At 34.3% G+C, this 26,373-nt stretch overlaps 2 protein-coding genes across 2 annotated transcripts in view; both read right to left on the bottom strand.

The window, feature by feature from the left end:
* The window catches only part of LOC109830429 (copper transport protein ATX1-like), a 5,881-nt gene extending 4,719 nt beyond the window's left edge, over positions 1-1,162 (bottom strand). Inside the window, exon 1 of the mRNA XM_020397681.1 lies at positions 1,008-1,162. Coding sequence (XP_020253270.1) covers positions 1,008-1,016 — 9 coding nt within the window. The 5' untranslated portion in view covers positions 1,017-1,162. The remainder of the gene's footprint in view (positions 1-1,007) is intronic.
* The window catches only part of LOC109830896 (cytochrome P450 94C1-like), a 26,762-nt gene continuing 4,366 nt past the window's right edge, over positions 3,978-26,373 (bottom strand). Inside the window, exons 6-7 of the mRNA XM_020398253.1 lie at positions 4,112-4,462; positions 3,978-3,998 (exon numbers count right to left, since the gene is read on the bottom strand). Coding sequence (XP_020253842.1) covers positions 3,978-3,998; positions 4,112-4,462 — 372 coding nt within the window. The remainder of the gene's footprint in view (positions 3,999-4,111; positions 4,463-26,373) is intronic.

Genomic DNA, 26,373 nt, shown 5'->3' with positions numbered 1-26,373 from the left:
CCGCTATCGGCTGCTATTTACAACAGTGCTTGAACAACGCAATTCTAAAGAGCATAAGGTAAAATAGAACGATATAATTTCTAGCCCTATCTTCTATGAGCCTATTCTCACGTGTTCTTGAAACCTGTTTGGCTTATCTTACTTTACATTATTGAACTACAACGCAATTAAGGAACAACCCATTTCCAAAAAACAAAAAGGTAAAACAGCACTGTCAAGACCTGGACCCACGAGCCCTTTGATGCGATGTAAGTCATAGGATTCACTAAGTGCAACACGTTGTTTGACTCGAACTACCACCAAAAATGACTAGACAATATTACATGTGTTTCCCAAGTATTACTATTTAGACACATTAATATTTTTGTTAATTCCCGATTTGGGACTAAATGAGTGAGGGCATCACAAGTACGATATAATTTCTAGCCCTCTCTTCTATGAGGCTTCGGTTAAAACCAACTACGAACTCTCCTAACCATCTAGGCCTATACCTTTAATAGTATCAGTTTGTATAACAAACAGTATGATATTGAAGTATAAATCATTTCCATTATTCAAATCAAAGCCTTTGAAACTTAAACTATTCTCTGGTTTCACGCAATTTCTTGAGCTCAAATTAATAATTAGTAGAGGATCCTCTTTTAAGCGAACAAAGATAAGGATTATAGAACTCTAGCATCATGATCCTACCCCTTTGATTAACCTATATAACTAGCAAAATCTCTTGCCTACCATCAACAGTAATCTCCCTGTCAACCGTCTCCATAACCAATATCTTTCTATATGACAATATAATATAAGAAAAGATGCAAGAATCACATCAATCAATAACTCAATATTAGCACTTTCTCATTTTCCTGTTTCAAAGTAAATCAAAGTTACAGCAATTAATAGAAAAACGCCTTTTTTTAATAATAAAATAATTGACAAAAAATTCAACCAGCCGTATAAGAATTAGGATTTCCATTCATACAAAAGCCAAGGAGAATCGTTTTGTCGAAGATTACCTCGGCCATCGCGAATAGGAACCCAAAATCGAGTTCCACGCAATCAGAAATTGAAATCTCAAATTAAATCTAAGGATTTAAATAGAGAAAATCTTTGGAGTTTGGTATTTTTAATGGAAGATTCTAGAGGCTATCGTGCGCCCAAGCGCGTCGTCTTTACGTAAATGATAAGTTGCCCTTTGATCGTACAGCTCCTTGCTCGTAGTACAATGGCGAAAGCCAATTGGGAAAATATCTCGGCCGTTAATTTTAAATCAGAGGGTTGTAATAATATGATTTAATGGGCCTCAGTTCCCTTATACTACAAACTTGGTGGGCCCATTTGCCTTAGTTACACGTCGCGTTACCTGTACTGCAACTATCAGGCTGGTGGGTTGGTAAAAGGGTAATCAAAGGGGGCCCACTTATCCGGAGAAGTTTATATATATATATAAAGAGAGAGAGAAAACGGGAGGTGAGCTGGCAGCGTAGGAAAATTCCTGCGCTGCAAGTGTATGGCATGTGAGCCTCACATCGATGTGACTAGTAGACATACTCTTTTCTTGATAACCATAATAAGAATCTTCATCACTATAGTCATGATTAAATCTCAATCTCTCTCTCTCTCTCTCTCTATATATATATATAGAGAAATATAAAGAACCTTGGTACCAAGTTTTTTCATTGAACTTGGTAGTGAGGTGATCAAATCTGACCCCTACATCACATCTCGAAGATGAAGCTTTTTTTTTGGAGTAAGTGAATAGTGATTGAGGCTCTCTCTTCAAGGCGTGATGTAGGGACTAGATCTTGCCATCTCATTACCAAGTTCAATAGAGAAACTTGGTACCAATGTTCTCTATATTTCTCATATATATATATAGAGAAATCTTCGGCTGCGAACAAGTTTTCGCACAGTAACGTGCGAAATTCACTTTGGTCCGTTGGATGTAAATGTAACGTTCCCCTCCGTTGGATGTAAATGCATCGTTCCCCAGGCGGTTTGCTTTCCCAAAACCCCCCCTCCGTGCTCTCTTCTCCCTCTCTCTCTAACAATCGGATTCACGCTCATCTCTCTCTCCGTCGAGCTCCTCTCTCTCTCCGTCGAAGACCCCCGCGTCGCCGTCGAAGAGACCGTCGACCGACAACTCCTCCTCCGCCGTGGTCCTCCTTCAGCCGTCGATCTCGACCTCAACCTCCTACAGCCGAAGATCTCTCCGTCGAGCTCCTCTCTCTCTCTTCGTCGAAGACCCCCGCGTCGCCGTCGAAGAGACCGTCGACCGACGTCTCTCAGGTACCACCTCTTTCCATTTTCCTCTTTTTTTTAAGGTTTTCATGCCTTCAATTTATTTTTCAGATCCTTATCCTCTAATTAACTTATTTGAAAATGTAGAGATTGAACGAACAGAGAAGAAACTCTCAAAATTTTCTAAATATATGTATTTTTTTTCTAAATATAAATGGGGGCTGAAAATTTGATAGACTCAATATATGTATTTTTTTTCTAAATATAAATTATGCATATTGATGTTGTAGAATCCTGAATATAAATGTATTTTTGTTTCTATAGGCTTATTTACATCAATCCAATGGAAACTGAAGATGGTTGCTCCCATGTTGTTGATGAACAAATCTCTCAGTTGGATAACTTAGTTGTGCCAATTGTTGATGAGCACTTAAAACCAAAAATAGGAATGACTTTTGGCAGAGCAAGGTAATGGTTAATACATACGTAATAACTTGTACATTGCCATTTTTTTATATAATGTGATTTTTTTAATGTGATGAAGCACTTTGATTTTTAATTTTTTTAATACAGATGGAGTTCTCACTATTGAGTGAAGTTTGATCAAGGTTGGCAGAGCAAATCTATGAAATTAAACAGGTCGTCCACCTTGCGTTCCTTGGTTTGTTTAATTTGATGCATGCTTGGCTTTCAGCAGATTGCTGTTATTACCTTGGCTCTTTTCTCTTGTTAGTCATTAGATTTCACAGCGTTAAGAGTTCTGATATGCTGGTAAAATGTAGCTAGGGAAGTATTGTTTCTGTTGTTGTCATGGCTCTAAACGTTTATAATAATGTGGAGTTTTAGTTGATTTATTTTTAATCTCATTACACACAGAAATCCTACACGCCTTTTAATTTCTTTTTTGCTTACTATGTCAAGTCTCAACTATGTCACTATATAATCTAATTTGAAAAGCTTATTGTTTATGTTGTTCCAAAATAAGCAGCACTTTGTTTACAGCTCTGTCTTTTTGGCTTACAGGGGCTGGACCGTTAGGTGGATTACATACTTATCAAAAGAGGTCAAAGGTCTTTGCTTGCAGATAGTGAACTAATATGTGTATGCTGAGATTACAGCTCTGTGTTTTTGCTGGACCGTTAGGTGGATTACAGCTTTGTGTTTTTGTATCTTTAATCATTTGTAACGTCATATGTCGGTTGTTTCAGCGATTTGTGCTTGGCGTGTCGCTGAGATTAAACAGGTCTAGTTGTCTTAACATGAGTGATGTTGAACACTTCCTATTGAAATAGGTTCATAGACGCTGAGATTAAACAGGTCTAGTTGTCTCAACCTTCATTTTTACACACAATGCTGTTGAAATCTCTTGAATCATAACGAGAATTTGTCTCAAAGGTACTCGTTTGTTTTCTGTTCATTTTCTGTCCAATTAATGAAACCACTTTTCCTGTAGGAATTCTATATCTGATATCAATTGGAATGTTTTGGATGCTTTGTGATAGTGTCCATGAACTGAATTATTGATACAATATGCTTAAACGGGGTTCGTCAGACAACAGGCATTGATGCTCAAACAATCTCAAGATGCCTGTTTTGTGATAGTGTCTATGAATGGGAAAGATCTGTTTAGGTTGCATATGTTGCATTGATGCTCAAACAATCACAAGATGCTCAAACAAACTTCATAATACATTAGAAATAGCATCCTGAACCTCCTCCGACATGTTACTATATGCAAGTATTCACTAAAGGGCCATGAAGTAAACCTTGGATAATCACAACAGGCAACAGGCAAGTATTACTCAAATACAAATCTTACTCATCCAATAATACATTAGTTCACCCTACTTAGCACAAATCCAATAAAAATACCACATACAAATCCAAGAAAAATACCAATTAAAAGAACAAATACAGCAAGCTTCAACAAATCCATAATATCAATTTCAATCTTTCTCCTTTCCCGCATTTCTCCAATTGACACGGCACTTGAAACTTGCGACATCACGCTCGACTGCTTCGTCTGAACAAGCCCTGCCTTTGAACCTTCAAACTCCTCTTCATCAGACACCCATTTGAAGAATCCACAATTATTCACTTTCCAATTAGCACATCCTAAAAACAATCGACCAGGGTTCGTCTTAGTTCCAGATCTGGAGAGTATAGCCCTCCTTCCACAATAGCACATCAATCCACGATGAGTGCTTGAAGATGACTCCATTATCCACAACTACAGATACAGAGAGTTAAAAAGATCAAAGCATAAACAGATACTCGATCAACACGACCGCCATCACCAAACTAATTAAAACAAATACATGACAAGGCCAAGCTTTTACATTTCAAATTAAATAAGATGGAGGTTTCAGTATTATTTTGCCCATCTATACCAATTTCCATTGAAATTTTGGAGCAAGCCCAAATGTTGTTATTGGTTGAACCTAATAAACTGAACATGAATGCTAATATTGGGAATCTACATTACTTCATGATCAAACAATTGACCGAGGGCAGGCTAAATGAATAAATCAAATGTCATTTGCTTTCAAGTTCCAAAATACAATTCCACATCAGTTTTATAAGTATCTGGAGCATAAATCAAATGTCATTTGCTTTCAAGTTCCAAAATACAATTCCACATCAGTTTTATAAGTATCTGGAGTCAGAATGTTTTTAGATTTGCTTTCAAGTTCCAAAATACAATTCCACATCAGTTTTATAAGTATCTGGAGTCAGAATGTTTTTAGCTCCAACCCATTTGATTTATGTAATGGGTGCAAATAATTACATTTAATAATAAAATTCTTGTAAGTTTGCAAATCGACACCATCACATAAAAACATTTTTTGTCACTGCCTATGTCTTACAAAATCTTCTTTTTCATGTACCCCATCACAAATTTCTCACACCTAACAGAGAATTAGTATCTGAAATCACTGAGACGAGAACTGTTCGCAGCCAATAACAGGTAGATGTCGAAGATCTCTACAACTACTAGTTCTTCTAATCATGGAGGGATCACAATAGCTTTATAAAAACACATCAAATTCACTTGATTCTAATTCAGATGGAACTGATTCATCTTTGATATAATATTACATTAAGCTCTACATTTTCAAATAAGTTAATTAGAGGATAAGGATCTGAAAAATAAATTGAAGGCATGAAAACCTTAAAAAAAGAGGAAAATGGAAAGAGGTGGTACCTGAGAGACGTCGGTCGACGGTCTCTTCGACGGCGATGCAGGGGTCTTCGACGGAGAGAGAGAGGAGCTCGACGGAGAGATCTTCGGCTGTAGGAGGTTGAGGTCGAGATCGACGGCTGAAGGAGGACCACGGCGGAGGAGGAGTTGTCGGTCGACGGTCTCTTCGACGGCGACGCGGGGGTCTTCGACGGAGAGAGAGAGGAGCTCGACGGAGAGAGAGATGACTGTAGGAGGTTGAGGTCGAGATCGACGGCTGAAGGAGGACCACGGCGGAGGAGGAGTTGTCGGTCGACGGTCTCTTCGACGGCGACGCGGGGGTCTTCGACGGAGAGAGAGAGGAGCTCGACGGAGAGAGAGATGAGCGTGAATCCGATTGTTAGAGAGAGAGGGAGAAGAGAGCACGGAGGGGGGGTTTTGGGAAAGCAAACCGCCTGGGGAACGATGCATTTACATCCAACGGAGGGGAACGTTACATTTACATCCAACGGACCAAAGTGAATTTCGCACGTTACTGTGCGAAAACTTGTTCGCAGCCGAAGATTTCTCTATATATATATATGAGAAATATAGAGAACATTGGTACCAAGTTTCTCTATTGAACTTGGTAATGAGATGGCAAGATCTAGTCCCTACATCACGCCTTGAAGAGAGAGCCTCAATCACTATTCACTTACTCCAAAAAAAAAGCTTCATCTTCGAGATGTGATGTAGGGGTCAGATTTGATCACCTCACTACCAAGTTCAATGAAAAAACTTGGTACCAAGGTTCTTTATATTTCTCTATATATATATATAGAGAGAGAGAGAGAGAGAGATTGAGATTTAATCATGACTATAGTGATGAAGATTCTTATTATGGTTATCAAGAAAAGAGTATGTAATCAATCAACATAGTTTTTCAGGATAGAGAGGGAAGTGCAAGATGATTGGGTTAGAGAGAAGGTGGGCAGTGGAGGGAATAGGATTTAGAATTACGAGGTGCATTGAAATGTCCAACAAGGAGGTTAAAATTTTTTATTTGATTTGAGACGTGACCAATGGAGAGCCACTAGCCAGTTATTCCATCCCATCACACAGCATTAACCACATATGTAGTGATCTCCCACCTCCTATAAAACCCTATTTAGGCCTTCTCATTTTCATGACAACTACTCATCTTCAGTGCTTGGAGATATAGAGAGAGGCTAGAAACATTATGCATAAGGGAGAGTAAGGGTTAATTTCAGAGGAGATGGGCTTAATGGAGGTTGACAGAAGAGAGTGAGCACTCATGGTTTTCTTGCATACAGTTCATGCTTGAAGCTATGCGTGCTCACTTCTCTTTCTGTCACCCACCACCAACTTCACATCTGCACTTGGATGTGAGAATCTTGGTGTCCACTTTTTCCACTCCTTAATTTCTTGTGCATGCAATTCCACTTTATTTTTTCCTTTTATAGTTAATTATAGATATATGAGTTATAGATCCCCATTATCATTATGTGGATTTCACAAGACATTGATACATTACACACAGATCTCCTGATATTTCAATGTGTTTGCAACGAGATCTGCAATTCTCTTAAAAATGTTGGACACTAAACAAGAACACATAACAAAGAGAGACTATGTTTGACATTAGAGAATGTAATTGCTAATAAAAAAATTAGAAATAATAAGTGCCCAACAAATACTGTACAGAGGGTGTGTCAGAAATTAACTCGTCCTATTTATCTTTGAAATGAAGATCTGGTATAAAGTTGTTTAAATTGAGTAACTCTAAGGATCATTTACCATTTGTGCTAAGATTTTGGGATCAATTGTTTTAGTACTTCTTGTATACGTCGCTTTTTTAAATGTGTACCTTTGCACTTAATTGCTCTCAAATTAACTATGCACATTAAAGGTCAATATAAACTTTTTGTGTAATAATGGAGTTTTATTTAAAGGGTTCACTCAAGATAATACTTTGAAGTGTGAGGTATTTGTTACTATGAGGTACTGTAAATCAATTTATAATTATATATAAATGTTTTCCTAAGGTGACACATTAGATTACCACCTAAGGACACGGTCTAAGTGTTTGGGTTTAAAAACGTGTAGATCAAGTTCAACGGAGCAGATCGCAAAAAAAAAAAATATATATAAATGTTTTCCTAAGGTGACACATTAGATTACCACCTAAGGACACGGTCTAAGTGTTTGGGTTTAAAAACGTGTAGATCAAGTTCAACGGAGCAGATCGCAAAAAAAAAAAGGGAATGATGTGATTTTAGACCGCGTACTTAGGTGGGAATCTAAGGTATCACCTTAGGAAAAACATTACCCATATAGGGAAATGTTTTCCTAAGGTGACACATTAGATTCTCACCTAAGGACACGGTCTAAAATCAAATTATTCTTTTTTTATTTTTTTGTGATTCGCTCCGTTAAACTTGATCTACACGTTCTTAAATCCAAACACACCAATTTTAGGGTGAACCCGTCGTGTTTTGACCATTCATCCACTCACCGTAATTTTAACGGTTTCAAATGAATAGAACTTTTTGCACGGCTCAACGAAGGGTCAAAACATGACGGATTCACCCCAAAATTGATGTGTTTGGGTTTAAGAACGTGTAGATCAAGTTCAACGGAGCGGATCGCAAAAAAAAATTAGGGAATGATGTGATTTTAGAACGCGTCCTTAGGCGGGAATCTAAGGTATCACCTTAGGAAAACATTACCCATATATGGAAATGTTTTCCTAAGGTGACACATTAGATTCCCACCTAAGGACACGGTCTAAAATCACATCATTCTTTTTTATTTTTTTTGTGATTCGCTCCGTTAAACTTGATCTACACGTTCTTAAATCCAAACACACCAATTTTAGGGTGAACCCGTCGTGTTTTGACCATTCATCCACTCACCGTAATTTTAACAGTTTCAAATGAATAGAACTTTTTGCACGGCTCAACGAATGGTCAAAACATGACGGGTTCACCCCAAAATTGATGTGTTTGGGTTTAAGAACGTGTAGATCAAGTTCAACGGAGCGGATCGCAAAAAAAAATAGGGAATGATGTGATTTTAGACCGCGTCCTTAGGTGAGAATCTAAGGTATCACCTTAGGAAAACATTACCCATATAGGGAAATGTTTTCCTAAGGTGACACATTAGATTCCCACCTAAGGACACGGTCTAAAATCACATCATTCTTTTTTTTTTGTGATTCGCTCCGTTAAACTTGATCTACACGTTCTTAAATCCAAACACACCAATTTTAGGGTGAACCCGTCGTGTTTTGACCATTCATCCACTCACCGTAATTTTAACGGTTTCAAATGAATAGAACTTTTTGCACATGACGGGTTCACCCCAAAATTGATGTGTTTGGGTTTAAGAACGTGTAGATCAAGTTCAACGGAGCGGATCGCAAAAAAAAAAGGGAATGATGTGATTTTACACCGTGTCCTTAGGTGGGAATCTAAGGTATCACCTTAGGAAAACATTACCCATATAGGGAAATGTTTTCCTAATGTGACACATTAGATTCCCACCTAAGGACACGGTCTAAAATCACATCATTCTTTTTTTATTTTTTTGTGATTCGCTCCATTAAACTTGATCTACACGTTCTTAAATCCAAACACACCAATTTTAGGGTGAACCCGTCGTGTTTTGACCATTCATCCACTCACCGTAAAAATACGAGTTCAGGAAAATCTATTTATGGTCAATATTACCCTTAACTATTTGAATATTTTATTTAATTTTAATTTATTATCATCATAATTATATCTCATCCTAATCCTATGTGAACTACTTACATGTCAATAATTTAAATCGTACTCCCTTTAAAAGTACGAGTTCGAAAAAATCTTTCTATAGTCAATATTACCCTTGACTATTTGACTATTTTATTTAAATTTTAATTTATTATAATCATAATTATATCCTATCCTAATACTATGTGAACTACTTACAGGTCAATAATTTCAAGATTAATAAGCTATAATATATGAAGATTAAAAAAACCCCAAAAAGTTTCAAAAAATTACATAAAACACCCTTAAAAGTATAAAATTACACAAAACATCTAAACGTTTCAAAACTTAAAACAACAAACATGAAACCCTTAATATTTTAAAAACTATAAAAACACCCTCAAAAGTTCAAATAATAACAATGTACTATAAAATTCTGAAATTTCAAAACTTACGAACAACAAAGACGAATTCGTGGAATTACTATCAGTCACTAAAAAACTAAAATTTGTAAAAAATAACCTAAAAGTTATAAATATTCCGAAAAAACTCCTTCAAAAATTAAAAAACATAGAAAACCCTAAAATTTAATAACTTATAACCAATATATATCAAATCTCAAAATTATACGAGTTCGAAAAAATCTTTTCATGGTCAATATTACCTTGACTATTTGAATATTTTATTTAAATTTAATTTATTATAATCATAATTATATCATATCCTAATCCTATGTGAACTACTTACAGATTAATAATTTAAAAATTAATAAGCTATAATATATGAAGATTGTAAAAAACCCCTAAAAAGTTTTAAAAATTTCACAAAACACCCTTAAAAGTATTAAATTACATAAAATATCCAGACGTTTCAAAACTTAAAATAACAAACATAAAACCCTCAATATTTTAAAAACTATAAAAACACCCTCAAAAGTTTAAATAATAAAAAAGCACTATAAAATTCTAAAATTTCACAACTTACTAACAACAAAGACGAATTCAAGGAATTACTATCAGACACTAAAAAACTAAAATTTATAAAAAAATAACCTCAAAGTTATAAAAATTCCAAAACTCCTTCTAAAATTAAAAAACACACAAAACCCTAAAATGTAATAACTTATAACCAATACATATCAAATTTCAAAATTATCAGCAGACCACTAAAAATTTAAATTTTGCAACAAACAATCTAAAGTTTTAATAATTACAACAAATACCCTCAAAATTCAGAGTTGCAAGTAATATTCTAACATTAAAAAACTTACTATCAACACATGAAACATGAAAATTATAAGCACTCAACTTAAAATTTAAATTTTTTGAAAAACACTCTCAAAGTTTCAAAATTTGCAAAACACGCCCTTAAAAATTCAAAATCATAAAAAACAACTAAAATTTCAAAACATAAAAAAAGAGTAGTTGTTTGATATTCTTTCATTAAGATATATAAATTTAACTTTTATTTTAAGGTTTTACTATCTTTTTAGGCATCTAAAAGTAGTCTAATTTTATCAAAAAAGATATATGTGGAGAAGGATTAATAACTTCTCAATAAAAAATAAAACAGAAGGAATGAAAGCACTATTTTCTGAATATTTTATAGAAAATGTTTATTTGGAGTAAATTAGGAATTTTTTGAAGGGATTTTCATAAACTTTTTTAGTAGTTTTATATGTTTATGTGGATGTTTTCATTATATAAAAGTATACTAGGTTTAGTTTTAATCTTTATTTTAAATTTTTTTAAAGTCTATCAAGGATTAGGAACAAGCTCCATATTATCTTTTGTGTCATTTTAGCCCACTTTTAACTAATCATATTGTCTTATGAGCTTTAATTATTCATTTTCCTTTTAGAATGCTATTTTTAAAAGTGTTTTTCACTTTTACAATGTTATATTTTCTCAGGTCATGCCTGGTTTCATGTTGGTCTTAATGACATGATAATTCAAATTGATTTCGAATTACGTTTATTTTCTGTCAATTCAATTATCAATATAAAAATTTAAATTGGGTGTAGTTCATTTAAACAAATATTAAAGAAAATGAATAATCATAATGCTAAAGTTTAGAGATATAAGTAAGCAAAAATCATCAAAGTAGAATCGAGGAACAAGTTTTAGTAAGGAAATAAACCAAATATACTTAATCATGATATTTGACCACGTGCATTGCACGTGCATAAAACCTAGTATATTAAAATTATTGAGACTGTATGAAGTCTTTTCATAACTACACTAAAATAATTAAATATATATATAATTAAACATCTATAATTGTCATGTATCTCAATTGATGCAAACCTCCCCTATGAATTCACTAGGTTGCATGTTCGATTTTCTCAAACTTACCCACTTATTTTTTGAGATTAATGGGTATCCTTATCATAGGAGGGGATTTTCCTCCTTGTCGCCTATGTGGCACAATTCCCACCATCTTCATAAAGTATGTACAAATTCCCACCAACTCGCACTCTCTCTTCTACTTTATGAGGATGGTAGGGATTGTTCCACATAGGGGTCAAGGAGGAAATCCCTTTCTATGACAAGGATAACCATTAATCTCTTATTTTTACTAGTTTTTATGCATATGCATTGCACGTGGTTAAATATCATAATTATTTAATTTTAGTTTATTTTTTTACTAAATTTGTTGATAGTTTTTGCTTACTTATGTCTCTAAAATTTAATATTGTGATTATCTATCTTTTTCAATGTTTGTTTGAATGGGCTACACCCAATTCTAAGTTTCATGTTGATAATATTTGAATTCATACGAAACCAATGTGAAGCCAATTTAAATATTTATGTTCTTTGGATCGACATGAAATGAAGATTTACTCAAGGAAGTATGGTGTTGCAAAAGTAAAAAATACTTGAAAAAATAGCATTATAATAGCAAGAGGATTAGAAGTGGCTAAAATGGCACAAAAGGGAACCTGGATTTATTCCAAATCATTGATAGACTTCATTGAAAACCATAAACTAAATATTAATGCTAACTCTAGTATAATTTTATATGATAAAAGCATCCAAAAAATAAGTATATAAAAATATTTTAAATACAATCAATTAATATTAAGCTATTATATTATAGTCTTTTATCAATTTTAAGTGACTTAGTCTTCTATCAATTAATGCTACCTCCGTATTTTTGATACTCTAACTAATGAGTGAAATTATATGTAATTACTTTTATTTAGAAAATAATATTAAATTTTAATCTATCAGTATATTTTTCAAATTTTATTATTTTTTTATAATTTTGAACTTTTGAGGGTGTTTCTATAATTTTTAAAACTTTGAAGGTTCTAATTACAAATTTTAAATTTTAGGGGACTACTAATAATTTCTAGATTTTATGTTTGTTGTTTTAAGTTTTTGATAAGTCAAGTTGTTTTGCATAATTTTAAATTATTGAAGGTGTTTTGTGCAATTTTTGAAACTTTTTAGTTTTTTGACAATAATTCAAGTATTATAGTATGTTAGCTACTTATTATTTTTTTACCTTTTTATTATCGTTTAAACTCATTGGTGTTTACATAGTATTATCTTTCTTTATCATCCCTGAGGCTTAATTGATGCGACTACGAGCTTTTTACGGTGGGGAAAGGGGAATCTATGTTAAAGTCAGATAATAATCTCTATAATTCATTTATGTCGTTTGTAAGTTTTTAGGTTTTTTTATTATTATTTAAACTTTTAAGGGTGTTTCTATAATTTATAAAATATTGAGGGTGTTAATTACAAATGTTAAATTCTTCAAAGGATATTGTTCATTTTTAAATTTCATGTTTGTTATTTTAAGTTTTGACATGTGATGGTTTTTTGTGTAATTTTGAATATTTGAGAGTATTTTGTGCAATTTTTAAAACTTTTTGGATTCTTTATTGTTGTTATAATATTTTATATAACTTATTAATCTTATTTTTTAAAATTATTGACCTATAAGTAATTCACGTGGGATTAAGATAGGATATAATTATGATTATGATAGATTAAGATTTAAATAAAATATTCAAAAAAGTGAAGGGTAATATTGACCAGGAAAAGATTTTCTCGAACTCGTGCTTTTAATAGAAGTATATGATCGTTACGTAAAAAACTATTTTTAGTATGTGTCCTTTAAATCTTTTTTCATGTTTTGAAATTAGTCCCTCAATTCATGAAAATTGTCATTAAGTCTTACAATTCTTAGGTTAATTAGAAATTAATCTAAGTTACAGGTTCAATTCCCTCAAAACTTTCCCATTTATTTTTTTACCTTTACTTAAAAATTCTTTTCAATATGAGCCCTTGAAATCTTTCATGTCTCGAAATTAATCCCTCAAATCATGAAAATTTTTATTAAGCCTCACAATTCTTGAGTTGATTAGAAATTAATCCGTTAAATTATTACAATTGCTATTAAGTTCCTTAATTCTTGAAAAGTTATTTTGAAATTATTCTTTTCAATAAAAATGAGAAACAACAATTGCATTGATTAATTTAAGAAGATTGTGAGATTTAGAAACTTAATAGCATCTCTATTAATTTTATTATTTCTTTAATTCTTTCATGCTTGAAATTAATCCTTCAAATCATGAAAATTGTTATTAACTTCTACAATGCTTAAGTTAATTAGAAATTGATCTCTCAAATCATTAAATTGATATTAGGCTCCTTAATTCTTAAAAAGTTATTTTGAAATTATTCCCTTCAATAAAAAGTAGAAGCAAGAACTAGAGAGATTTATTTATAAAAAAATTACGAGAATTAGAGGAAGTAATAACGTTTCTATTAACTGTAGTGACTAATTTCAAAATAATTTTGGAATATAAGAATACAAGAGCAATTTCACTGATTTCGAAGCCTATCTACTTTTAAACATAATTTGAATTTTATTTTAACTTATAGACCCGAAGTTTACCCCCATTTATTTTGAAAATCATGTCTAAAAAGTCTAACAAGTCTATCATTCACACCGACTCAAGTATCCTTGCTCTCTTTGACAAATCACACCTTATCTCATAAACATGACAACATAGGAAATGCACTTCCACTAACAATCAATCGACATTAAACTTGACGGTGAGAACTACCTCCAATGGTCCTACTCTCTAAAAGTTTATCCTTCACAGCCATGGCCTCTACGGACACATTGACGGCACCTCTAAATCCCTAACTTGATCGCCTACTACTAGAGATCTTACCAAGGATATAGTTGCGCATTCCTCATATGAGTCCACCCTAATGATATGGACCCTTACTGAGGATCGAGCTATCGCGGCAATTGTCCAATCCATCTCCCCATCCATCTAACTTTAGATTTAGCTTGCATGATTTGACTCTACCATATCCCTCTAGGACTATTTGAAATGATTATATACTTAGGCAGACGATGCTCAAGAGTTCCAATTGTACCAGGAGATATCCACATTCACATAGAGCGATCTCTCCATCCACAAGCTGTACACCCACATCTTTGACATTTGGGAAGAACTCATAGCCCTCGACACACCTCTTCTCGATCTAGCATCCGGGGCCATCTACTTCAATAGTAGAGATTAGCAATGTCTCTTCTAGTTCCTAATGAATACCGGACTGGATTTCAAATTTGTTCGCAGCTAACTCATCTACCGATCACCTAGACCCAATCAAGAGACGGCCATTACAGAGTTACAGGCTAAGGAGATATGCCTTCATCTAACTACTTCTCCCATTATCTCAAGGTCTATCCATGCCAATTACTGTCCACCACTCCCATTGTGATCTCCCAATCCATCAAACTTTAACTTGCGTGCTTTAACTCCGCCAGCCAGACAACAACAATTTGGCTGCAACTCCTCTCACAAGTTGTGGTGTGACATAAGCTCTGGGGACACTCCATGGAAAAGTGCCATGCACATCTAGCAATAGACCCCATTCACATCCATAAAACTACCATACACCAATCTACTGTAGGCACTACACACATTAACCATATCACCTACTACAGGTCCGACCACTACCTCATACCCCACCCACTTAGGTGTAAAAGCAAACTCATGGGTTTTAGATTTGGGTGCCTGTAGGCATCAAAAAATGCTCATAGATATCCAAATACAACTCAAGACTGAGAAGAGAACAATGTGCATGCATATGACAAAATACACTGACAGGCGACACGAATAGGCGCGACAATCTATGGTGACGCGCCAAAGGCGCGGCAACCTATGGTGAAGCGCCAAAGGTGCGGCAGCAAAGTGTGATGCGCAAATAGTACATTAGCCTTTTATGTAAATTGTTGATAGTTTTTAACATCTCTTGGTGGTCCACGTGGCAGCATATCAGAAAGAGAATATGTGCTGACGTGTACAAGCAGTTAAACCACGAAAAAAGTGGTTAAAAGTCGTGGGAGGACGGTTTCAAACATGATGGAACGTGGCTGAAACTGTCTCTTTGGCCACGCCAGTCCACACTGACGCGCCAATAGCCGCGGCAGCATAGACTGACGCGCCCAAAAAGTCTATACTTGACCAGTTATTTTGCCTCCATTTCCACTGTTGTGCATCTTTATCCCTATAAATACCTCTCTAGACATGAAGCAAAGGATAGAGAGCAGATTGGAGCAAAGAAGCTTAAGCTTTTTGTTGAATTGGAGAGAGTCTTCATTCCTTAGAACTGGTTCTAGTGATTCCTAGAGATCCAAGCTCTGACTTGATCTTTAGAAGAGTGAACATCTTACATCGATAAGATATTCGCTTTAAATTCTTACTTCGGTAAACGAAGAAAGAATCCTCAAATCTCTTCACAATCTGTGATTTGGTGGTCCACGAGCTAAAGCACTACCGGCACAGGCAAAGTCCCACAAAATAGGAGTCGATAAACGATTTCTGTGTTATTTTCCAAGAAAGTTATAATTTGTTTATTTTTCATTATAATTCACTGTAAACGATTTAAGTTTTAATGGAATCGATAATGAAAATGACTTTCGATGAAAACAGTGCCGCACATCATCTGACGTCCTCACAAAGACACCTCCACACCAAACATCCCTTCCTCCTACAACATAGTTCACACGGTCGATGGTGCATCACTACCCATGACCCTTGTTGGACAACTAAATATTCCCTCGCACTTCACAGTCCCCAATGTGCATCATGTCCCCAATGTTATAATGAACATGCTCTCTGTATCACAAATTACTTCACAAAATTATGTTGCCACATTCACTGCTTCCTCTTGTGTTATACAAGATCCTCACACGGAACAAATAGTTAGGACTGACCGTAATTTTGATGGGCTCTTTTTCATGTACAAACTAACCCTACCCACTCCCACTGTCTCTATCATTCCTCTTCTCAACTCCAAACCTACCATTATAGACGGTCAAGATGTGTTTTCACTAAGGATCTAAGAAGTAAACGTCATGGGCTAAACACTTTGAATGGGCCTAAAGTCAAGCCCACAAGAATGCCCATGGGCTAAAATACTTTGAATGGGCCCGAAGTCAAGCCCACAACAAGCTGCAACGAATGTCACCTGATGATTGAAGCGAACATCGCCAAGCAACTCATATCGACTCAACTCAACCAAGTCAGATATAAGTCGACCCCTGCAACGCGCTTCAAATCAAGTCAAAAGGCGACATCAGTCGGCCAAGCCTAGAGTCAAATTCTGAGATAAATTCAAACTCAGAGGTGAAGTTCCCTAGCTAACGAACTTTGCCTACATGGACCAAGTCATCCACTTTCGAAGAAGGCACGCCCACGTTCAAAGCGACATTCACCCACGTCTTCAGCGAACTTCGACAAGTCCTCAAAATTCACCCAGATAGTCATTTTAAAGCTATTTTTAGGGGATAACCACTTCCCACTAACTCCTACTCTAATGACCACTTAATCCATAATTAAGGGGACCATTAACTCTCTCTTTTATCCTATAAAAGGAGAGGAAATCATCTACAACACAGGCACGAGAGAGAGAGAGAGAGAGACACAAGTGCAGATGCAGAGATACGTACACGCATGCAAAGGCATACATTTGTGATTCCATTGAGAGATATTGCTAAGAGAAGACTGAGCTAGCTTCTAAGCAATTCAATCATCATCAACGGCAAAAAGACCCATCGTCTTAGTTGACGAGTCAACGGAGTACAAGATCGACGCTCCACTGGCACTTAGAAAAGAACCCTATAAAAAATAAAATTTTCATTCATTTTATTGTATTTCTTTAATTGTAATGTGTGTTAATTACAATTCAAAAGAATCCAAAACAGTCACATGTGATCTCTAGCACCATCGCCTCGGCCACCTATCTTTATCTCGTCTTCATCTACCCTCCTCAACCGGTAAAATAGGAACCTTCCCAACTAATGTATTGTCTCATTGTACTGGCTGCAAGTTGTTGGCAAAACACTTAGCTCTTCCTTTTCAAAATAGCAATAGAATCACATCTGCACCTTATGAATTAATTCACACTGGTATATAGGGATCATCCCCACATCCATTTTGCAGTGACAATAGCTAATACATAATCGTTATCAATGATCACTCTTACTTCACATAGCTCTACTTAATGAAAAATAAATCTGACAATTATGGGATTTATAAAAACTTCACAATAATGGTTCTCATTCAACTATTCTTTACATCAAAACTCTATGCTCTGACTTAGAGAGGAATACACATCTCGTCGCTTCACGGAATTTCGAGCCTCTCAAGAAATACCCTTAATTTTCTCGTCCTTGTGCCCATCAACAAAATGGCATAGCTGAAAGACGTCACTAACATCTCTTGGAAATAACTAGATCTCTCCTCTTATCCACATGTGTACCCATTCAATTCTGGTCAGAAGCCCTTCTCACGAGCGTTTACCTCATCAATTGCACTCCTTCCTCCACTCTTAAAGATTGTGCATCCTTCCAATAACTACACCACTTACCACCAAACCACTCTCATCTTTAGGTTATCGATTGCACATGCTTTGTCTAACTTTCACCCTCAGAACACAATAAACTCTCCCCACTCGGTTTTGTGTCTTCTTCGATATAGTCTCCATCACAAAGGCTATCGCTACTACGACCCTCGATCTGATCATCTATGCATCTCCCCACATGTCACTTTCTTTGAACATCTCTCTTACTACGCTCTACGGCTCCCGCTGGCGCATTTACCTCGGGCCACACTAATCGTTATATTTCATTATACTTTTATACATTTATTATCTATTTTATTTATATAAATATATCTACTAATAATATTTTTATCTTAATTTACAAATAATAGAGAATTATTAAATAAGTGCTCAAATAAAGATTATCTCAAGCCCAAAAGTTTTCTAATGAAGCTTAGAATTTTAAATCTAAAGCCCATGACTAAGTCTAGAAGCAAAATCTCATCACTCATTACCTTCTTCATTAGTATTTATAAATAACTTGGCCTGCAATTGAGCATTAACTCATATCTAGAAAGAAAAAAATAAAGTAAAATTCGTGCTCAGGATGGTCAACCATAAAGAAAAGGCGTTATCTCTCACTCTAAAAAGCAGAATTTAACATATTATATATAAAACTTACCTATTTTGATGAGAGGGAGTCATCCAGGTTACCAAATTCGAGAAATCTCATCATCTATAGCATGTTATAAAAGAAATATGAATTTAAGTAATATATATTCAATTATTTGAAGCTCGAGCTAACTCCTAAGAAGCCCAAAAGCATTCAAGAAAAGCCCAAGAGTATTAAATAAATTAAGTGCAATAGAAATGAAGCCCACAAGCCCATCTCTCGGCTATTAAATTAATATTGTAGATTAATTTGAGAGATCTTATAGTTATGAGGGTTATTTAGGGACTAAGCCAAATTCAAGGGTTGAGAGGGTCACTTGGGGGTCAAGACAAGTCTAAGGATTATGAGAGATTCATGTTATATATAAATAGAGGGTAGAGTGAGAGTCTGAGAGTGTATAAAATTATAGTAACTTCTTTTTGGAGAGGAGGACCTTCAATTAGATCTTCCAAATTGTAAACTTTTTACATTTGCATTAATAAAAAACTTTATTCCTCTTTTTCAATTTTATTTCATTTTATTTGTTGATGAAGATGAAGATTTGTCTTTAACATGCCAACTCCTTGCAATGCAGGTTTTTATTTTTCTCTTCTATTTTATTATCTTTAAAATTCATATTTTAGAATTTTACGTTGGTAGAGTAGATTTATTTTTATGCCTTGTAGTGTAAATTTATTTTCATGATCTTTTATTATTTTGTTATTTATTTATTTTCTTGTATTTTTTCTTTTATAATGTAGGTTTACTTTTATGCTCTTTTATTTTTATTAGTTAGAATTTCTTTATGCTCATATTTTAGATTTCTATTTTCTTGTTCTTGTTTTTATTTTTGTTAGTTAATTTTTATTTTTTTATAGTTTGGATTTATTTTCTTCTTCTTTTATGTTCTTATTTTGTGAAATGAATAATTAAATCTTGTAGAAATTCTAGAATTGTATGAAACTCGTTTGATTTTTTTATAATTTATGGATTGTACTCTTGTGTTTAAATTAATCATTTTAGGATAATCAACTAGAGAACTAATTGGTAGAAAAAAATTTAATAATCTATGCTTATATTGAGTGGTCTAATAAGTTATGATTATAAGTTCTAGAATTAATATCTAGTTGTTATTTTTTTATGAATGTTGATTTTTCTTGGATAATAATTTGATAGATTATGCTTTCCTTTAGTGTTTTGATAGTCTATACTTAGTAAATATAAAGTAAAATATGATAACAAAGAGAGTAATTTATAAATCCTAAATGAAATAAACTAGTGGATTCAATTCTAGATTCCTATCTTCTCTACTTGATTTCTTCCATCTACTATTTATCTTGATTTTCCTTTCTTCAGTTTCTCTCTTCTGGAATCTTACTTTTCTTGAATTTTTTCTCTTTTAATTTTGTTCTTTATTTTTTCTCTTTGTTTATTGTTTATTTCCTTCTAGTTGTTCACTCTCTTTCCCCTCTTGTTCTAGTTTTTTTATTTGCAAATAATCACACACGCTTTATATCTCTACATTTTCAATCCTATTTGTCCATACACAACTCTAGAATTCAAATTAGAATAATTTCTACATATCTTTCTTATAGGATCGATATTTTACCTATACTATAACTTGATTGTGCACTTGTAATCTCGACATTATCTTCATAACACATAACACACCCACAGACCTCATATTCCTTGAGCTAGACACACCAATCACCACTAATCCACCTACATTTCCCACTCAGGAACTTAGTCCAATAGATAGCGCTATCACTGAGCAAGCAGCTAGTCCCGACTTCACTCTAGTGTGACAGATCCATCTCCACCAAGCTCATCCCCTGAGCCACAAACCACTGGAATTATTCTTGAGCTGAGATACCTACCATGAGATCACCAACAGCTATCTAAATATTGTGATCCCAACCTCATCTCCACCGCCTTTCACACCATAATTATGATAATGTTAGATTATGTAGAACCCAATTCTTACCATGATGTAGTTAAATATCTTGAGTAGCAATAGGCAATGGTAGATGAACTTACGTCTCTCCAACAGACTCACACATGGGATCTCACTCCTCTTCCTCTGAGAAAGCCTCCCATCAACAAGTAAACATATTAAATAAAAACTAGAGGAGACAGAACCATCCAACGACATAAGGCTTGATTAGTTGCCAGGGGCCTCACATAGCAATACGGAGAGGACTACAAGGAAAGCTTCGCTCTCATCACTAAAATAACTACCTTTCGCACATTACTCATTGTTGTTGCTGCTAGACATTGACTTCTATATCAAATGGATGTTAAAACCACCTTTCTACACCTCTTAAACTCTCTCACTCATAAGGTCTCGTCTATCACCTACGACGAGCCCTCTATGGCCTCAAGCACATACCTTGAGCATGGTTTGCCCGATTCACACTTGTTATGCAACCTGTCAAGTTCCTTCCTAGTGAGAATGATCCATCCATGTTCATTTTTTCCAAAGATGGACACGACACAATCCCATGCTGATGACATGATCATCATTGATGACGACCCATCCACCATCACCAAAATTAAATCTCATCTTCAATAAAAGTTTGAGATGGAAAAACCTCGGCAACATGCATTACCTCCTTTGGTTAGAGATCACCCAAACTCTGTGTGGTTACCACCTATCTCAACACAAGTTTACCACAAATATTGTCAACCACGCAAGAGTAATAGATTCTAAACCAGTTCAATCATCTCTTGAATTGAATGTGAAGCTCAAAGCAAAATGATAGTGATCCACTACCTAATGCCACCCAATATCGACATCATGTAAGGTGCCTGGTCTATCTCAGCATCACTAGACTCGATATTTCTCACACTATCCTTGTCCTCAGCCAGTTTGTTGCTGCCCCTCACTCCTCCCACCAATTTGCACTACTTCATGTACTATGCTACCTTCATGAGACTCCGAACAAAGTGCTATTCTTCTTAGCATCCCCATCACTCACTCTTCATGCCTATGGTGATGCAGACTGGGTAGGCAACCTTACAGACTGACGATCTACCACCAACAACTACATATTTCTAGGTGGCTCTCTGCTCTCTTGGAAATCCAAGAAACAAGATGTCCTTTCTTGCTCTTGGGTCGAAGCCGAATATTGCCCCATGACATCCACCACCACAGAGATTATTTGGTTACAATGACTCCTCCTCGGGATGTGAGTCCACTCCACAAAGGTGGCTCTCATTCATTACATGAGCATAATTAAAATTGCAAACAGTCACGTCTTGCTTGAGCGGAAGCATATTGAGATAGACCGTCATTTCAGTCGTCATCACTTTCTCGCTGGCACAATCTCACTTCCCTATGCAAATATTGAGCTTCAACTAGCAGACCTATTCACTAAGACTCAAAACATTCAACAGCATTTGTTCCTCCTTAGCAAATTAACATTGGTCAACCCAACTACAGTTTGAGGAGGGTTGTTAAATATTGTATATATAAAGACTGGTTTAGTTGCACATCGGGATGGATAGCACAAAATGTTCTATTTTTTTACATTGTATGTATAGACTATCATATCAATGAAGAAAGATACCATTTTCCTCCAATTGCTCTACATTTATCAATCCTAACATTAATTAAAAATGCCTAACTTCTTCAACCAAGCAAGAATGGCGGATGGAGCGACAAAGCAAGAAGAGGGGAGAGGGGTGATGAAGAACGAAAAACAAAAAGACCAGGGTTCGAAAAATCTTTACGGACGAAGTTACAAAGGAAAAGTCTTTGAGAACGAAGCTGCAAGTCGGCAGCTAAGGGAATCAGACAAGAATGATCCTTTTGAGAGATCTAAGGCCGAATTTGGGGAAATCGGTTTCGATTTAGAGGCTAAGGGTAGTTTAGAAATTTTTGAAAATTTTTATTTATAAATGCAAAATACAATGGAAAATGGGTTTAAACGTAAATGGGTATTGACATTATGGGTGTATGGATATAGATGAAAATTAGTGGGGTTTTATTATAAATATGGGTCAATTTTTGTGCCTAAAAGCAAAAACCACTAATATTAAACGTGTATTTAAAAGATGTTAATTTTTGGATCAATGCACGAATTCCAAAATCCGATAATTTAAGGTTTGATATTCATTTGGAGCATATTTAAATGTCATGAAACTGAATGCACTTATATTTTTCGTACTTATTCGGTTTAGTTACCTTTGACAATGTAGAAATATCAATCTTGATTGAGTTTTGAAAATTGACCATAGAGTAATATAGTAGACTTAAAGAAAGGAGTAGTTATTTTTACCAGTTACCACAGCTGTCATACATTTCTTGTTTAAATTAGATTTTCTTTTATTATAAATTAGAATTGGTTTAGTTGACATTGCTTTGATTTTCACAGAAAAGCTATTTTAGTCTATGCATTTTGTTTTTCTTTTTCTTTTTTAACTAAGGTTAAGCTTTATCACATGTTATAATGGGCTTGTACTATGAATTGGGCTTATAATTAAAAAAGACAAACGAGGCCGACGGTGAAAGCACCACGTTGGAATTGGTCATAACATAATGTAGTCCACATATATAGGTTGATGTTGGCCGAGTCAAAGCAAGAAAATCCCCAGCAAAACTTATGGCATATTAAAAAATTTACGAACTAGATCGAAACAAAATCAAAGTTATTTTTGCATGCGTTGAACAATTGAAAATATAATTATACGGTCCATTTTAGGCTTTTAGCATGGACTTTGAGACTTTGAAGGAGTAAAAGAAGCGCGAACGAAATGTTTTAAATGCCCCTTAAAAAGTGACAGATCGACTTATTCTTCAACTTCTGTTGCTGCTCATCTCTTTGCTTTAGATTGCTAATTGATGATTTCTCCTATAGTTCTTCCAGTACTTATTGGTTTTATGCGATTAATTAGCATGCACGTTCTCAAAGCTTATGGTTAATGTCTATTATTCATGCATAAAGTCATAACATCTCTTTCAGAATATATATATATTTAGCATAGATCTAGAGCTAGTTTTTCTCAAAAAATATATATAGAGAGTACGTCAAAGGTCCAAGAACGAGTATAACCTTTCTATCGGTCACATGTATACATGCAGCCCCTTAATTTGTTTAAGCTAGTTAACTTGGAATTTTCATATAGATATTGATTCTCTTCTTAATTTACAGCAGTCACGGAACATAATGAAAGTAACTTCTACTAACTCGATCAGGTATATGCTCCAAAGGTTGAAGAGACTGCGTACGTGAAAATGTTATGCTCATATATCTGACATAATTGAGCTGAACTGAACATTAAAGATAGTATATAAAACCAATTATATACATTTTTTAAGGGGGAAAAAAAAGTAGAATACATGTAGAGGGGAGAGATGAGAACGAACAAACAATTTGTATGTGTAAGACCTTACTCGTGGGATTCTTTGTAGCGAGAGATGATTAAGTAGTTGTAACCCCTATATATAAACGGGAATCGTTCAACATTGCTTAGGTTAGATTATCTTATTTTGTTTTACTTTAGCCTCCCATTACTTAGGTAAAACCTTACATTTACTTTTGTATTTAAACACCTTAGTAAAATGAACAATATTGTGATCAAGTTCTCTTAAATTTCTGTATATTTATCATAGCATGATTACTTCTTTATAGTCAAGCTGTTTAAAATGAAAATACACTCATCACATTAATTAGCTTTTTAAAATGAAGAGTAAATGTACTTTGTGATCATGAGGAAGAGACATGATCAAGTATATATATATATAGATTTTCCTTTTGGCATATGATCGATCATCTACTAATTACTAATTGCAATAACTGTTATTTTAGGTTTGCCCTCTATTGAGCTCGTGTTAAACGTGAGAATGCTTGCTTATGTGAGCTCAACTACTTAATAGCCAGAAACTGCATTGTTACATTTATTATATATGCCTCTTTCGTGAAAAAATTTCCAAGAAAATCCAGCTCGATCACGAAGCCACATGTTTCTTGGTAATTTTCATGTACACCGATTGTTTGTACATGTATATAAGTCTCTTTAATTTTATAAATAAAAAATGTGCTGCGATGTGACCAAACATTTTTTATTGGGGATGCACAATATTATGTTGCGTCTGTGTCTGAATTCTTCATCAATTGCCATGTGTTTTTGTTGCAAGGATAGAAATTCGACAGTCACATTTAATTACTAGCTAGTTCATGTCAACATTATTTTCCAAAATAGAGATAACAAAGTGTCAAAAGAAGAAATTTACCAAAGACATTAATTGTGTATTGATTCTATTTCTATAGCTAGCTGTACGTACAAAATTGCTGATGCTGGGAAATACTTCTAGAACAAAAGACTAATCAGATTTGTTTGATAGATTATTAATATATGATACAAATATTTATGGGATAACATCAGTACGTTAGAATTAGAGTTTTGATTTAGCTAGCTTCAAGTACACCCCTATTTAATTTGGTTTGAAAACAATTTGAGAAATTGAGTTACGAATTAAGAATCTTTAGCCATGATATGTGGTTCTAGTGAGAGGAATTTGGATCCTCTCCCTGAAAAAGTAGGAAGAGGTCACTACTTCTAATCTCAACTATTGATTATTTAGTGGATGATTGTGATATATTCTAAAGCTGACACTCACATATATAGCTCACGTATTGTACACATTCCTAATTTACACTTAAAGAAAAAAAATCATATCGACCTACTAGATAAATAATGATTGTGATAAATAGTAGTCCATCTACTACTTCTTTTTAATAGTGGAGAGGATTCCGAATTAAGATCTCTAGTGAGAGATCTACTCTCAACACAAGCATCACATTATTAAGGGCTTTTCCTAGAAAACTGCATTGTAGAATCCCCAATTTAAAAGCAAAAGCTCCAAACTAAAAATTCCTCTTTTCTGCCCTAATCTGAGAAAATTTCCTTTCTAACGGATTGAATGAGGTTAACTACCGCTTTTTTAAGTGATAATAAATCTCACTTAAACACAAAGTGGTAGATCATGCAAGTGATTACTTGAAAAAATAGCTTGAAATTTTATTTTTGGGCACATTTATCTCATTGTGTAAGTATAAATACTATGTTGACGCCGGAGGTAATTTTACTACCAATCTAGACATTAGGTACTACTTTTAACAGCAACCTAGTAAAATTTAGCCTAACATATAGTCATTATATAAAAACCACCTTTCATTTTCATCAATTTTTATGCAAATCATCTTCACAGTGGATTTTTGTTCCACTCAACGACATCCTATCAAAATTTTCACTAAAACCCCAAGAATACTTTTTAGAACTCACATTAAAGGCACATGACTCACTTTGTTAATGTTTAGGTCTAGCTAGAAAACAATTGACATATCTTAAAATGTGCATTTTAAGCTTATTTTTGGATTTTTAGTGAAAATTTGACTAGAAGATGGTTGATGGGAACAAAAACGATCACTTCAAAAAATAATTAAGTACAAATTGAAAATAAAATATAATGACTCTATTTTTTAGGGTGGTTTCCAAGGAAAAAACACCCCTACTATCATAGAAAAGTAGTGCAACTGATAATTAAAATTAGTATGTTTTTTTTTGATAGAAATTAAAATTAGTATGTAGTATTTCTTCCCAACTAGTTGCAATCGAAATCAAAATTTACAGAAAAGTAATTCCTTCTATGCACACAACACCCCGCAGCGTCCCCCACATCAGAAAACGCTAACA

Source organism: Asparagus officinalis, chromosome 2, assembly GCF_001876935.1.
Source record: "Asparagus officinalis chromosome 2, Aspof.V1, whole genome shotgun sequence".
NCBI lineage: Eukaryota > Viridiplantae > Streptophyta > Magnoliopsida > Asparagales > Asparagaceae > Asparagus > Asparagus officinalis.
Note: the sequence above shows the minus strand (reverse complement) of the source record. Positions and strands in the feature narration are given on the sequence as shown.